Below are 15,936 nucleotides of genomic sequence, written 5' to 3'. Positions count from 1 at the left end.
TGATTTAGAATGTTTTTTCCATGGTTACAAGATTCATGTTCTTTCCCTCCCCTTCCCCTAACCCCCTCCATAGCCAATGAGCAATTCCACTGGGTTCTACATGTGTCACTGATCAAGACCTAAATTTCCATATTATTGATATTTGCACTAGAGTGATCATTTAGAGTCTACAAAAAGGGAAGTAACTTAAATAATAGATATAGCTACCTAATTTTGAGAATCTGTACTCAGGAATAGGATTAAAATCCTATTAATTAGCTAAATTTATATATGTATATATGAATAAATATTGCTTTGAGTTTGCTATTGAACGTTATCTAAGAAGAGAACAAAGACAATGTCCTCATTATTAGAGAGCTGCTTTTTAAAAAAAAATCACAATTGTTAGCAACAAAAACTTTTACCAATAAGTAAGTCTTCCATAGTGATAGGGAATGAGGTTATGCTGGGTAACTGAAATCTAGATCCTCTCACAGTCTAATTTTCATCTGTTGTTTTCAATCCTTCTTTGCACTTTCTCCAGAGAGAAGTTATTTTGTTTTGACTCCATTCTGGGAGAAAGGAATCAATCACATGGCAAAGGTGCCAATAAATTATAAAACACCCAAAAAGGAAGAGGAATGGGGGGAAAAGAGAGATTTAGACTATAGATTCAGTAGATAGTCCAATTCTGGATAATTAGCAGCTGACTATATTAAAATATTATTTTATGGTTCAGATCCCTAAAACTTTGAAAGCTAATAACTGTTCCAGACTTTTAAAAAAGGGACCTGTGAGAGTTGGTATGCTTGAAATGGAGTTCTAAGAACCACTTAGGATACCTCCCTGGAGTGGATCATGCAGCCAACTATTTTCTCTGATCTCTCAGTTTATCCTGTTTGTGTCCTTACCAACCACTTAGAAAGATGAGCTCACTGTTTTCATAGATAGTATGCCCAATGATTTTGTCAGTAATTGTCTTCTGTTCCTTCACGCCACTTACCCATGACATCTGGCAAGGTGTCTATAATTTGAAAATATGATTTTTTCTCCCATTTTCAAGTTTGCTTATAAATTTATATCTCTGCTTATATTATAGTATATAGTATTGTTCCTATCCTATCCTAGAGGGAGGGGCCTAATAAGGAATTTTCATTCCTATTGCTCAGTATAAATCATCAAAATTAGACAACTATATATATATATATTATTTAAGTTACCAAATTTTTTATAATATTAAAAATTCTTACCTTCTTTCTTGGGGTTAATACTGTGTATTAGCTCCAAGGCAGAAGAGTGGAAAGGGCTAGACCAGTGATGGGCAAACTTTTTAAAGAGGGGGCCAAAGAAAAGGAAATGCTCATCTGTCAGTCCGTTTCTAAGGCAACTCTTTTGAAGTTTCATTGTATTGTATCCTACTCATTGTATTCATCAGATTAGGAATAATGTCTCAGGGTTCTGATAGAACATTTCAGGGGGCTGTAATTTGCCCATGATGGGCTAAGCAATGGGGGTTAAATGACTTGCCCAGGAAGTGTCTGAGGCCAGATTTGAACCTAGGATGTCCAGTCTCTAAGCCTGGCTCTCAATCCACTGGGCTACCCACATGCCCCTGAGAACAGCAGTTTTAAAAAATATTTGGCAGGTGGTTTTGTTTTGTTTATTTACTTATTTCCTTTTATTAGAGCAGTCTAGGTGAATGAAAAGATATACATAGCCAAATGGATATTCACCTAGTAAATTCATATGTCTTATTTAACCTTTACTCTAGACAGCATTTTCCATGGGAATGAAGAAGCCTTCTATGGCAGATCCCAGACTAGCCTAGACCGGTGTGCAATGGATATAAATTACTTAAATGGAACTGTTACAAACGGCAGTGTCTGTAGTGCCCACAGCGTGAACTCCCTCAATTGCTCCCAGAACTTCATCCAGGCTTCTCCAGTGTCCTCCAACCTCAGCATCCCAGGGAGTGACATCATGAGGGCCGACTACATCCCTAGTCACCGACACAGCGCAATCATCGTCCCGTCTTACCGGCCAACTCCCGATTATGAAACAGTAATGCGGCAGATGAAGAGAGGAGTTATGCATGTGGACAACCAGAGCCAATCGCTTAGGAATCTCAACATTGGCAATACTCACGCTTACAACCAGCCAGAGGAACTGGTTTACAGCCAGCCTGAGATAAGGGAAAGGCATCCTTACACCGTTCCTTACGTGCCTCACGGAGGGTACAACAAACCTGTCGGCCGGGCTGACCAGATCAAACCAAACAGTAAGACTGTGCACGGCAAGAAGGTTCCCAGCGCCATATCCCACACGGTGAGCACCCCAGAGTTGGCCAACATGCAGCTGCAGAACAGCCACAATTACAACACGGCTCACATGCTCAAGAATTATCTCTTCAGACCCCCGCCTCCTTACCCCCGACCTCGTCCTGCCACCAGCACACCGGATCTCGCTAGCCACCGACACAGATATGTCAGCGGTAGCAGCCCTGATCTGGTCACACGCAAGGTCCAGTTGTCAGTGAAGACTTTCCAAGAGGACAGCTCGCCGGTGGTACACCAGTCACTCCAAGAGGTGAGCGAACCCCTGACGGCCAACAAGCGCCATACCACTGTCAACAAGCGCCACAGCCTAGAAGTGATCAGCAACATGGTGCGTGGCATTGAAGCGATGGCCCTCAAGACACTCAATGCCCCCATCCCTCGCCGTAACACCCTTCGTGAGCAAGTGCAGCCAGAGGAGGTGCAGATGAGCCATGACGTACAGCAGCTCCCCCACTTCCATCACAAGAAGACCTCTTCTGATGCCACAATGCTGATTCATAGCAGTGAGAGTGAAGAGGAAGAAGAGACCCCCGAAGCAGTTCCACAGATTCCAGCACTCCACGACAATGTGAGGTACAATGCTCAGCTGCAAGCCGCTCTGGCCCGTATCCCTAATAAACCACCCCCTGAGTATCCAGGACCAAGGAAAAGTATTAGCAATGGAGCCTTGAGACAAGATCAAGGGAACATGTCTGCAGCCATTGCAAGAACCAGGGTCATGAGACCAGGACCCACTAAAGCCATTAGTGTATCTCGACCTGACCAGCTCACAATCAACGGGTCTTCTCTTGGCCCGTCTATCTCAGAACCTGACCTCACAAGCGTAAAAGAACGAGTCAAGAAAGAACCTGTGAAAGAAAGACCGGTGTCCGAAATGTTTTCTTTGGAGGACAGCATTATAGAAAGAGAAATGATGATTAGGGTAAGTGTTCTTCTTTTCCAGGTTATTCTTCTTTTGTCCTTTTCTCCATCTTAGCATGTCTCCCCATATATTTATTATTTACATACCTAATTTTAAAATATGGCTTCTCCAAAAACAGAGACAAACATAGAGCTCTCTCAGGAAATGATTAAGAAGTTCCCAGAAAAATTGGAGTAAAATTACCTATTTAGATATAGATATCTACAACTTCAGTCACTTTCTATATACTACCTTCCTTCCACAACCATGGATTCCCTAACTGAGAAAGTCTGTATAAAATTGTATGATTGTATAATATGCTTTTAAAGAAGGAGATTGATGTTGGCTGGGTCAATTTTTTGTTCACATGACCATGACATACCTTTGCTAAAGAATTTTTTTACAAGGAAAAAACATTTCCCCACATATACATATATGTTTATACAATCTATCCATATCTATCTTTCTATCTATCTATCTATCTATCTATCTATCTATCTATCTATCTATCTATCTATCTATCTATCTATCTATCTATCTGTCTATCCATCTGTCTGTCTATCTATCTATCTATCTATCTATCTATCTATCTATCTATCTATCTATCTCTATCTTTCTATCTCTCTATCTCTCTATCTATCCATCTGGCTATCTATCTGGCTATCTGGCTATCTATCTATCTATCTATCCATCTGTTTATCTATCTATCTAATCTATCTCAGCAGATGTATGCTTAAATTTTACCTTTCTGTGCTAATTGTCATTTTTTTATGCCTAGTACAACTGACCTCATTTTTTAAATTGTATTTTTTATTTCATTGAAAAATACAAAAGCACCCTAATACTGAGAAGAATGGCCAGTTTCCCATTAACAAAATGAAGTATCCTTTCATTTCAACAATTTAGTCTGTTTTGGTGATAATGATATCCATACATATACATATGCCATCTAGATACAATTTTTATCAGGCTTGAATAATATGTGTTCCCTAATCAGTGGGCAGATTATACTTCATGGGGAGAAGTGTTCAGAGGGGTAGGAAGGAATATATATCTTGTTCAATGAGATGTACACCTTCCCTTGCTTATTTTGAAAACTGATGATAGTAAGGTTGTTGCTTTAAAAACACACACATATGTGCAAAGTCAGTATTCATATTCTAGGAAATTTTTATTTTCCATTTGAAAAACCAATTTGTTTTTAACTAATCAAACTCAGATTGGCTTTGCTTTTAATTTTAATTTAATTCACCATGTCTCTACAACTTTGGGTCATTTGAAGAACTCGAAACATTGACATTTGCTCTGGTTATATTTATGGAATTTCTTTCATTCATGAGCCTGTTTAAAAAATTTTTTTTAAGTTTTTTTCCTTGTTTATAAGTTGTTTCTCCAGTCCCTAAAGAGCAGTCAAGGTGAATGTTTTAGAAAATTCAAGTCCCAAGATTAAAAACAACTTGATTCATAGAAACATGGATTTAGCCATGATAACAGTACTTGAAATCTTGTACAGTTGAAATTCTTTCCCACCCCAGTTTTTCCAAATCTAGAGACAGATGTGCAACTTCTTAATTTTATGAGATTTGTGGGAGAGGGAAGGAGAAAAAAGCTTACCTAACTTGCGAAAAGAAAGAAAAGTCAAAGAAAAAACTTAGCCATGTTTAGTTCTCATTAGAAAAAGCATCAAGACCCTGTACTTCCAAGGCAATGGAAGTCACATTTGTAAGGCCAATCTGATTTCCATTTTTCTTCAGGATGTTCATTGCATTCTTTTTTTTTTAACATTTGTTAATATTAATTTTTGACCTGTTTACATGCTTCATACTTCTACTCTCCCCTTCACCCCCCGCTCTCCCCCCACCCATGGCCGACGCACATTTCCACTGGTTGTAACTTTGTTCATTGCATTCTTGTTACACTTAGTAGTCCCCCATCTTAGCTAGCTCCCAGTCACATTCATACCTTTCTACTGGCTCTCAGATTGTTAAGCAAAAGAAATTTAAGCAACCTAGTTTTGTAGTCAGGTACAAGCAATACAGGTGGTTCTTTCTTTCTTCACCTGAAACCTAAATAAAAAGGAGAAACAAAGTTTGTCAAATTTCTTTGGGGCTCATTGCCTGGTGTCAAGTTTCATGTCATTCAACAAGGTTTTGTCTTTTCTATTATAGTTCATACACTCCATTCAGAAGACGTTACTCATAGTTGTTGCTATGACATTGGGTTATAAGGCCATTGAATTGGTAGAAAGATCACTACCACCCTGACCTTAGCCAACAGCTTTGTACTTCAAGGCAACATTGGTTCCAAATTATGGTACTTTCTATCCCAAAGATCATTCATTTCTTTGACTCTGAAGTTTGGTTAGAATATCTTCTTCACTAAGCTAGAACATAGCAGAATAGGGAAGGGATATTGCTGGTTTAGGTGATAAGAATAAACTCAAGATGAATTCATTGGTTTTATTGAGGAATCTCACTAAGCTGGTTTAGAAAGTAACCCTGACATCTCAGAGATTTCTCATTTTCTCATTCCTCCTCAGACTTATATATATATATATAGCTGCTACCTGGCATATTCAGGAGGGATAAATTCAGGGAGGATATAATAACTCCCATTTCTTTAGTGCTTTTAAACTTTGTAAAATGCTTTTCTTTACAATTACTCTATGGTATTAAAAACTTGATCCCCATTTTAGAGATGAGGTGACCAAGATTCAAAGAATGCGACTTGCCCCTATTTATGCCTCTTTTAAGTGTCAGAGCCAAACTCAGTCTTAGTGATTCCAATCGAAGTTTGTTATCAGGGTACAATGCTGTAGTAAACAGTGAATCTTGGTGCACTTTCTGTAGTAGAGCCAAAAATATATAAACATGGAGTAGAGGAAGTTCAGAAAGTTAGAGTTTGCCCTGTGACAAGTGTCTGATGCTTCAAAACGATTTTTAGATCGTGTACTTAAACTCACCTTCATCTTTCTGTGTCCTGCTTTTGGAAAAAAGAATGGAAAGAGCACTCATTTTAGAGACCTCAAGGAAGGCATTTGGTTTAATGGAAAAATACTATTTGAAGTAAAAAATCTTGCATCCAAATCCCAGATGTGCTATTCACTGCTGGCATATTCTTGGGCAAATAATTTTGTCTTTGTGGTTCTCAGATGACTGTAAAAGGAGGGAATTGCATCAATTAGCTTTTTTTAAACATTTATTAATATTCGTTTTTAACATGGTTACATGATTCATGCTCCTACTTTCCCCTTCACCCCCCGCACCCCCCCCCATAGCCGACGCACATTTCCACTGGTTTTATCCTGTGTCATTGATCAAAACCTATTTCCAAATTGTTATTAGTTGCATTGGTGTGGTGGTTTCGAGTCTACATCCCCAATCATGTCCACCCCAACCCATATCAATTAGTTTTTGAGAGCCCTTTCAGCCCTAAATCTACAGTCCTATGATCAATGAAGATACATCTTAGGTAGCTAGGTGGTGCACTGGTTAGAGCAGTGGGCCTGAAGTTAGGAAGACCTGAGTTCAAATTTAGCCTCAGATAGTTACTAACTGTGACCTTGGGCAAATCACTTAATCTCCATTGCCTCAGTTTATTGAACTATAAAATGAGGATGATAATAATAATAATCTCTATCTCCCAGACCTGTTGTAGAGATAAAATAAGACAACATACCTGAAACATAGTAGGTACTATATAAATGTTAGTTGTCATTATTATTGTTGCTGTTATCATTAATGACATGAAGTATATGTGCCTTTCTTTATCCTGTTAGATTAGATCATAAGAGGACAGAATTAATGCCTTTGAATCAGGGTGATAATTACTAATATTTTCTGCATAGACATGACTTTAGGGATCAATACCAGTAATGTAATCAGGGCCCAAAGTGCCATGAACCTTCTACTTTGTATTCTGGTTCATCAAAAAATAGCAACTGAACTCAATTATAAAACCATACAGTCAGTGCTCAATGCTACATAATCAACATTTACTTCAGTATAAAGCACTTATACCAACTTTCCTCTATCTTGCATCTTCCCTAATACCTGACACAATGCTTTGCACATAGTAGGAGCTTAACATATTTTTGTCAAATGAATGAGTCATTTATTTTTGTCTTTTTGATTAGGACCACACCTTGGATCTCAGCCTTATATAATGACCTGACTTCACTTCTTTTGAAATCATTTCAGAATCCCCAAAACCATTTATATATAAAGGTTCATTCTTTTTTGTGACTCTGGTTAAGTTAAACACATTCTTCACTGACAATATACTTTTAAATATAAACTCATTTCATTTTTCTTTCTTCCTATCCCCCTGGAATACAAAAGGAACTTAATAAATGCTTATTGATTAATTGGGAGTATGAGAGGGTCTTACTTTCTTGTATGTGGCCTAGAACTCACTTAGAAGTTTAGAACCTTGTGGGTGTGGGAAGTGATTCAAATTATTGACATCATTAGATTAGATTATTTATTGAAATCCAATGGCTTCATCATCACTTACTTCCTATCACCTGCTTTAAAAAAATCTTATAGATATGTAGGACCCTTCCCCAGTTCTGATGCATTAACTCTCTGGTGGTATATAATCTGTTCTTCTTTTGGAGCCTTCCTTTTGAAAGCAAAAACTCATCGTTCAGGTAAGAACAGGTCCCCTGGGGCACAAGAAGAAGAATGGGAAAGTTGTTTTTTAATTTACTCTGGTAATAGTGATCATCTGCATTCCTTGGCTAGGGAGTTACAGATTTGGGGAGATTAAAATGCATTCCTGTATTCTACTGGTATTATAAACAATTACTCAGAGAGAATGAGAACGTGCCTTTTCTTGCCAAAAGAATCTAGAGAAACAGAAGATGGCAGGCTTGGAGGCTCAGAAGAGGCCACTCATGTTGGCGGCATTGAATGGGCTCTCAGTGGCTCGGGTACCAGGGCGTGAAGTTAGCCAAGATGATGCATCTAGAATGACAATGGATGACAGGGTAAGTGTTAAACTTGGACTTGCTATGTTTCCCATCTGAGTTTCTTTCCACTGTAATTTATACATTTTTAAAAATAATAAACCTCTTTCCTTGTTACTTTGCTTATCATGTCAGATTTATGTATTTTGACAATAAACTAATTCATTTATTTAAGAATTTCAGAGTTGTGAAATGTTCATCCTTGTTCTCTGTTTGTTACATTTGATTGGTACCCTAACATTGCCTCAATTTCTTTTTGGTATTTGTCAAGAAGGTGAAGTGTTACACTTGACGCAAAGAACTCGTCCCACTAGTTATACAACTTGTGAAATGAGGAGTTTAAACTGAGTGATTTCTCACATCTCTTCTATGATTTTTGATATTACCTGACATGTAAAAGTATGGCTCATTTTGAGAAACTTGCCATATGAAAATCCATTTTTGCAAAATATACAACAAAATGGATAGATCATAGTATTCCTTTACTATGAAAGCTTCCCTTAATGCATTTAAAATATAAATTGTTACAGAGTCATTCACTTTGCCCACAGCTCTTCAGGAAATCTTCTGATGCAAATAATACTTTTTGCATGTGGGTTAAGTATTATTTGGTCATGGGCTACATGTAGGTTGATGTGGTTATAAACATTTTTAAAATGAGCTTGTGTTTTAGCCATTTAAAAATGACAAAATTGAAAAGAATCAAAATTTTTGTCTTTTTGCAGTTTAGAACCCTGAAGAAGAAGCTGGAAGAGGGAATGGTTTTCACAGAATATGAGCAGATTCCAAAAAAGAAGCCAGATGGTGTTTTCACTACTGCTATACTCCCTGAAAATGCTGAGCGAAGCCGAATTCGAGAGGTGGTCCCCTATGAGGAAAACCGCGTTGGGCTGGTACCAACCAAAGAAAATAGCACAGGGTATATCAACGCCTCTCATATCAAGGTAAATGTTCAAATGTGTGTGGGGTTTTTGCAAACAAAGTCTCTTGTGTTAAAGGAATAAAAGAATGAAGAAAAACTTGAAGGGTTCCCACTTTAGTCCTTGGCTTTTTCCCAGACCCTTAGGGGATATTTCTGAATGCCCATAATTTTCTTAGTAAACTGCAAGGGCATGCCTATTACTGCAGAGGGAAAACAAACAAACAAACTAGTAATCTCAGCAAGAAATGAGAGTCAAGTACACATATTTGGGGTGTCCATTCACTGAAAATGAGTTAGATTTTTTACATCCTTTGTGGATTATTACTCTGACTGAATTCATAAGAGAGATGTCAGCAATTTCATTTTTACTTCCTTATTATTTTATAAAACCTTTTCCAGAAATCAAAAGTATATCAGAATCCAATTTAAAATGGGTTGTGTTCTAAAAGATTCTTCATACATAAATCATTTGTTTCTTGGAGAGTGGAAGAAGAAGAGTCTGTAGAGAGTAATAAAGAACAAAGAAGAGCTGCAGATTTCTCTCAGGGTTGCTGGAAGGGAGGTTCAGAGTTCCATTCTGGGGAGGAAGTTCTTGTTGGCCATGCCAGTTGTTGTTTTGTTACACTTGGTATCTGTTGGCCATGGTAAGTGGATTCCTGCACAACTCCTAGCAGCCATGTTACCAGACATCAGATATTAGCAACATTTTTACACTGCGCTCTCTTCTGATTCTGTGTGTTCCAAATCATGCCAGTCCTAGGATCCATGGTATTCTTTCTAGGACAGAAGATCTTGACTTTTTTTTTTGGTCATATGTACTGTTCTAGCAATCTGGTGAAGCTTATGGACTCCTCAGAATAATGTTTTTGAAAAATTAGTAGTTGAAGGAAATGATAAATTTCATTTAGAAGTTAGTAAAAATAAAAGATGTCATTTTTTTCCTTTTCAAGTTCATAGAACCCCTCAAATTTGTCCATGGAACTTGATCTAGGTTAGATTATGCAGTACCTGTTGCAGCATAGGTGGTTTCAGCAGCAAGAGGAAGAAGAGGAGCCTATGGTCAAAGAGAAGGAGGCTCAGGATGGCCAGAGGATGATATAGGCAGAAATCTGTTGAGTAGTTGCTGATGTGAACATGGAAATAGCTATCCTAATCAACCAATACCTCTTTTATGGACTGAATTGGACACCCCTCCTGCACCTGTTGGTGCAGCTTTTCCTCCCACATTACCAACTGTTCCATGGAGAAGACCATCATTATGTTGGCCATATAAATGGCCAGTGGCTTCTGCTTCGTGCCGATCCAGCTTGAACTGGCTGCACTTGGTGCTGGGAATTTGGGAAGAGGATGTCTATGGTTTGTTGATCTCAAGGGCCTCAACCTGGAGTTGGAGCAAATTCACAGACAGCTTCATCTAGCCCTGAAGCACATAGAGGTTGTACTATGTTAGAGCTTTTCCTCAAGACAGAACTGTGACCTCTAGAGACATTTCTGGATCAATCATTGTTGGGTCTTCACCCATATTTAGGGAGAAGTGAGAACTTTGGAATCCACAGGATGAAAAGTCAAAGACATCTACTCTCCAAAAAAAGCTTTATATTTTGAGCAATTTTTTCATGCTTATATGTGTATTTGTATCTTGCAATAATTGCAACCATGCAATAAAAAATAGAAATATTTTTCATTCTGAAGATTCCCTTGAGTTAATCATTGTAAAGAGTGCATGTGCAGATTAGAGTGAGAATTCAAGCTCTGACTTAGATGAGATTAGTCAACTAATCATATCATTTGCTATGATATAATCATATAGGTAGTAAATGACATAAACCTGGTTAATTTATTAGACAAATGACATAAACCTGGTTAATTTATTAGACAAACTTTATCTTTTCTCTCTTTACTAATTGTTACTATTTCCTTTTCTCAGTAGAAGTGATGGGAATTCATATACATGCTATTAATGACTGTTGTAAAAAGCTATGTATACATTTATGATAACAGTAAATCATAGCCTCTAGAAGTTTTTTGAGAATATATAATTTGTCCTATATTCTTTTTGCTCACTGACCTTAGCCCAGAGTAATATTGGCATGTTCTTTTTAACTTCCACTAAGTTTTAAAGTACTTCCCAGAACTAGTTGTGGAATCAGTAGTAATCACTTTCTTTTTGTGGTATAAAGAATGCATTGTGACCAATAGAGAGTTTTTGTATCTGAAGTCAACTACTCCTAGTTTCTTTGTACTCTTGCGCATTATCAGAAGAATCCTGGTAGGCAGAACAATGAACCCATTGTTCAGTTTGTCTATGAAGAGAAAAACAGAATATCTTATTTAGTTACTTTGTTCAAAACAATAATCCATAGCAATTCTAAAGGACTCATGATGAAAAATGGTATCCATCTTCGGAAATGAACTCTGAGCGCAGAGTAAAACATATTTTTCACTTAAAAAAAAAGAGGCTTGATTTATAGTGTCAAATTGATGATTCAAACAATAATTTTTAAATAGAGTAGATCAATGGATCAATCTTTACAGACTAGCTGCTTGAAAGTTATATGTATAGTATTTTGATACTTCCTACTGTTACATATGTTCTACTGTTATAAAATATCATCTGCCATTTTCCATTATTTTATCTCCTTTGGAAGGCAACTGTTACTGCTTCATCTGTGCCCAAAGAGACCTTACTAGAGAAGTATTCTTTCCCTTTCCCAACCACTCTCTAAAAGACTCACTCATCATTTGTAGCCAGAGTGGACAGAGCATGTATATAAGAGATCCATAAAGTGAGCAAAAAACATGTAGGCATGGTTGTGTAATTTAGTTTTGTATCTTGTCAGTATTCTCTCCCTAGGTTCCAAGTGAAGGCTAACGGAGTACAAACAGATGTTCATTTGTTTAGAAGGTAGAGTCAGATCTGTGAAGTCTACCTTAGCTAGCACTGTGTCTGTGTGTGTCCAATTCAGACTTGAATAACTTTCTATCATTGCATGAGAATGTGGTAAAATGCTATAGAGAGAATCTTCTGTGAGTAGTTATAGATCACATGAAACCATGTGCCAGAAAGGTTAATGTTGAAAAGCACAATTCCGCAGATAAGCCAAACTTTGAAATGTATATGAATTCTATTTCCCCACAAATAATGGGAAAATGCTGTTAACAGCCTTGACTCAAACATGTCTAGATAATGAGAGGGCAATTGACAAGGTTTTGCTTAGTTAGAATCATGTTAATGTGTTATTTCATGGAACATAAAAAATGGAATGGAAAATCAATGGCAAACTCAAGCACAAAGTTCATTGCTTTCATGATCATTTAAAGATCAGTATTGGTTTATGAGTTTAAATGAACTGGCCTGTAGATTTTCAAGTCAGTTTTGTGGCTCAGGGCATAGAGACTCCCTTCAAAGCATCCATTTGCCCCTCTTAGCATAGCCTTAAGCACTTTGGCCAATCCTTTTGTTTGTGGCTGTTTTCATCTGATATTTATAACTATAGTGAATAGTGGCCATGAGCTAAATGTTACTATCGGTTCAAGATCCCTTCCAGCTGCATAAGGGTGATTTGTCTCAGTCCAAGATCACAGGCTCATCTTTTCTCATTTTGAAGGGCATAGGAGGTTGGGCCTCTGGGACTGTGATGAGATAGAGTTTTAGAGAATAATGGAGTAGAGATCTGTGTGAATTTACAATATACTTACCCACTGTAGACATACAGAGCAGCAGTTTTCACCTTCACAAAAAGGAGAAATGTTCCCTAAAACAATTTTTTAAAACCTAGGTGTCTTTAATTTTGTTATGCATCTGAAAAAATGAATTTTTTCATTTTATTATTTTTATCATTTCAGATTACATGTTGATATAATTTTTAATATTTATTTTCTGACGTTTTGTAATCCATGTTCTCTTCCTCCTTCCTCCCCCCTCCAACCTTCCCAGCAAAGCAGGTAATATGATATAGGTTTTGTATGTATATGTACATATATATATAATCACATAATACATATTTCCATGTTCATAATTTTGTGAACTAAGACACATATTCGCTACACTAGAGAAAAATTCATAGAGGAAATAAAATGAAGAATGATATGCTTCAATCTGCATTTGGACTCCATCTGTTACTTCTATGGTGGTGGATAGTCTTCTTCATCAAGTCCCTTGAAGTTATCCTGGATCCTTGCCTTGGTGAAAATAGTTAAGTCATTCACAGTTGATCATTATACACTATTGTTACTGAATACAACATTGTCCTGATTCTACTCACTTCACCTTATATCACTTCAGATAAGACTTTCTAGGTTTTTTTGTGATTATCTTGTTTTTCATTTCTTATGTCATAATAGTATTTCACCATGATCATATACCACAATCCCTTCAGTTTCTAGTTCTTTCCCAGCTGCTATAAATATTTTTGTACAAATAGGTTTTTTCTCCCCTCTCTTCAGTCTCTTAGGTATACAGATCTCATAGTGGTATTGATGTGTCAAAGGGTATGCACAGTTTGATGACCCTTTGAGCATGGTTCCAGAATGATCTCCAGAATGGCTGCATCAGTTGACAGCTCCACCAACAGTGTATTAGTGTCCAAATCCCCTTCAACATTTATCATTTTCCCTTTTGATCATATTATCTAGTCTGATAGGTGTGAGGTAGTAGTGCAGAGGTGTTTTAATTTACATTTCTTTAATGGATAGTGATTTGGAGCATTTTTTCATGTGACTAAAGATAGTTTTGATTTCTTCATCTGAGAACTGGCAGTTCATGTCCATTGACTACTTGTCAATTGGGAAATACTTTGTATTACTATAAATTTGTCTCAATTCTCTATATATTTGAGAAATGAGGCCTTTGTCAGGGACACTTCTTATATTTTTCCTCAGATTTATTGTTTGCCTTTTAATCTTAGTTGCATTGATTTTATTTATGCAAGTTATCGATTTTATATCTTGTAATGTAAATGCTTCCCTTATCTATAGGTCTGACAGGTAAATTAGTTTATGCTCCATTATTTTGTTGATGGCATCATCTTTTTTCTTTCTAAATCATGTATCTATTTTGATTTTACCTTGGTATATGGAGTGAAATATTGATCTATGCCTATTTTCTACCACAGTGTTTTCCAATTTTCCCAAAAGCTTGGATCTTTGGGTTTGTCAAACGCTAGGTTACTCTGATAATTTACCACTCCATATTGATTGCCTAATCTATTCCATTTGTTCACCACTGTATTTCTTAGCCAAAACCAGATTTTTTTTGATGGTCATGACTTCATAATATAGTCTGAAATCTAGTACACGTAAGACACCTTCCTTTATATTTTTTCATTAATTCACTTGATAGTTTAGGTCTTTGTTCTTCCAGATGAATTGTGTCATTTTTTTCTAGCTCTATGAAATAATTTTTCTATAGTTTGATTGGTATGGCACTGAATAAGCAAATTAATTTAGGTAGAATTGTCATTGTTATTTTATTGGATTGATCTACCATTGATTATTGATTTTCATATAGTTAATTAATATTGGAATTATACCTTATTAAATCTATTATGATTACAATTTATCATTATAATATGGATTATCTGATAGGATTACATACAGAGAATATACAGTTATACAGAGGCATAAAACAATGAATATAAATTAAAGTTGGTTAGATTATCTTTTACAAGAGATGGGAAGGGGGGCTGGAGTACATTACAGGAACTGCCAAGCTAGCCACTGACTAGGCTTTATAACATGGAGTTCAGGACAGGGAGGAAGCTCAATGTTGAAGATAGGGTGCAGTGGGTGACTGCCCTCTCCATTCAGTAGCAAGTGGTAGATCTGCTGTTCCTCTGCTTCCTTGTCCATGTTGAAATTATCCAGGTTGTTATAGAAGTCCATGGACCTGCACAGAAGCAGTGATCCAGGAGTGTGTCATGGTAGTGAAGATCATGGCTACTGGGAGCTTCTGGGCCTGGCACAAGCACAGGCCATCTTTGCCAGCCACTAATGGAAATGGCCTATGATGAATGATTTTTCTTTACTCCGAGCCCAAAATTCACCCAAGAACCAAGTATTGAGAAAACCAAAGAGTACTGTATCATCGGCTTCATGGTGGTACTAGGGGACCCCAAAGCTACAGGTCTCCCACAGCTCACTCTTCCACTGTTCCAGGGACCAGGTGGCAGCCCCCACATCCACCACCTTTGTTGGCTACCTCAAAGAGTGCGGTGGTGTCCAGATCCAGTTCATCTTTCTAGTCCTCCAGGCCAGGCATCAGTGACACTGACAGGTTGCAACTGAGTGGCATGACGGTGGATAGCAGGACTTGAAGCCAATAGCATCTACCTTGCAGGATTATTGTGAAGCTCCAATGAGATCATATTTGTAAAAAGTACCTAGTACAATTGCCTAGGAAAATAGATTCTTTTTCTTGGCCCTCCCTTCCCCTCTGTGCCCTTTCCTTTTCCCATCCTTCTTCTCCCATCCCATCTCTTTGCACTCTCTTCCGTTCCCCCTCTCTTTGTCCCCTCCCTTCTTACCTCTCCTCTCCCTTTAGTATCTGGCTTTGTTTTTGCCATTTTCATTAACATATATTTTTAATCTGGGGAAAGAAGGATGCATGGGATTAGTGTTAATGGTGTTCTTTCTGATTTTTAGGTGGCTGTTGCTGGAGAAGAATGGCATTATATAGCAACTCAAGGTCCACTCCCCCATACCTGCCATGACTTCTGGCAGATGGTATGGGAGCAAGGAGTGAATGTGATTGCCATGGTCACAGCAGAAGAGGTATGTGGAATGATGGTAAATAAATCTTTTTCCATGAGTACAGGTTACCATACAATAT

At 37.4% G+C, this 15,936-nt stretch overlaps 1 protein-coding gene across 1 annotated transcript in view; it reads left to right on the top strand.

The window, feature by feature from the left end:
* The window catches only part of PTPN14 (protein tyrosine phosphatase non-receptor type 14), a 176,816-nt gene that overhangs the window by 137,841 nt on the left and 23,039 nt on the right, over window positions 1–15,936 (top strand). Inside the window, exons 13-16 of the mRNA XM_044674715.1 lie at window positions 1,751–3,237; window positions 8,063–8,206; window positions 8,911–9,129; window positions 15,750–15,878. Of these exons, the coding sequence (XP_044530650.1) occupies window positions 1,751–3,237; window positions 8,063–8,206; window positions 8,911–9,129; window positions 15,750–15,878 (1,979 nt within the window). The remainder of the gene's footprint in view (window positions 1–1,750; window positions 3,238–8,062; window positions 8,207–8,910; window positions 9,130–15,749; window positions 15,879–15,936) is intronic.

Source organism: Gracilinanus agilis, chromosome 4, assembly GCF_016433145.1.
Source record: "Gracilinanus agilis isolate LMUSP501 chromosome 4, AgileGrace, whole genome shotgun sequence".
NCBI classification, from domain to species: domain Eukaryota; kingdom Metazoa; phylum Chordata; class Mammalia; order Didelphimorphia; family Didelphidae; genus Gracilinanus; species Gracilinanus agilis.
The sequence above is the reverse complement of the archived record's forward strand: the minus strand, read 5'-3'. Positions and strand labels throughout refer to the sequence as shown.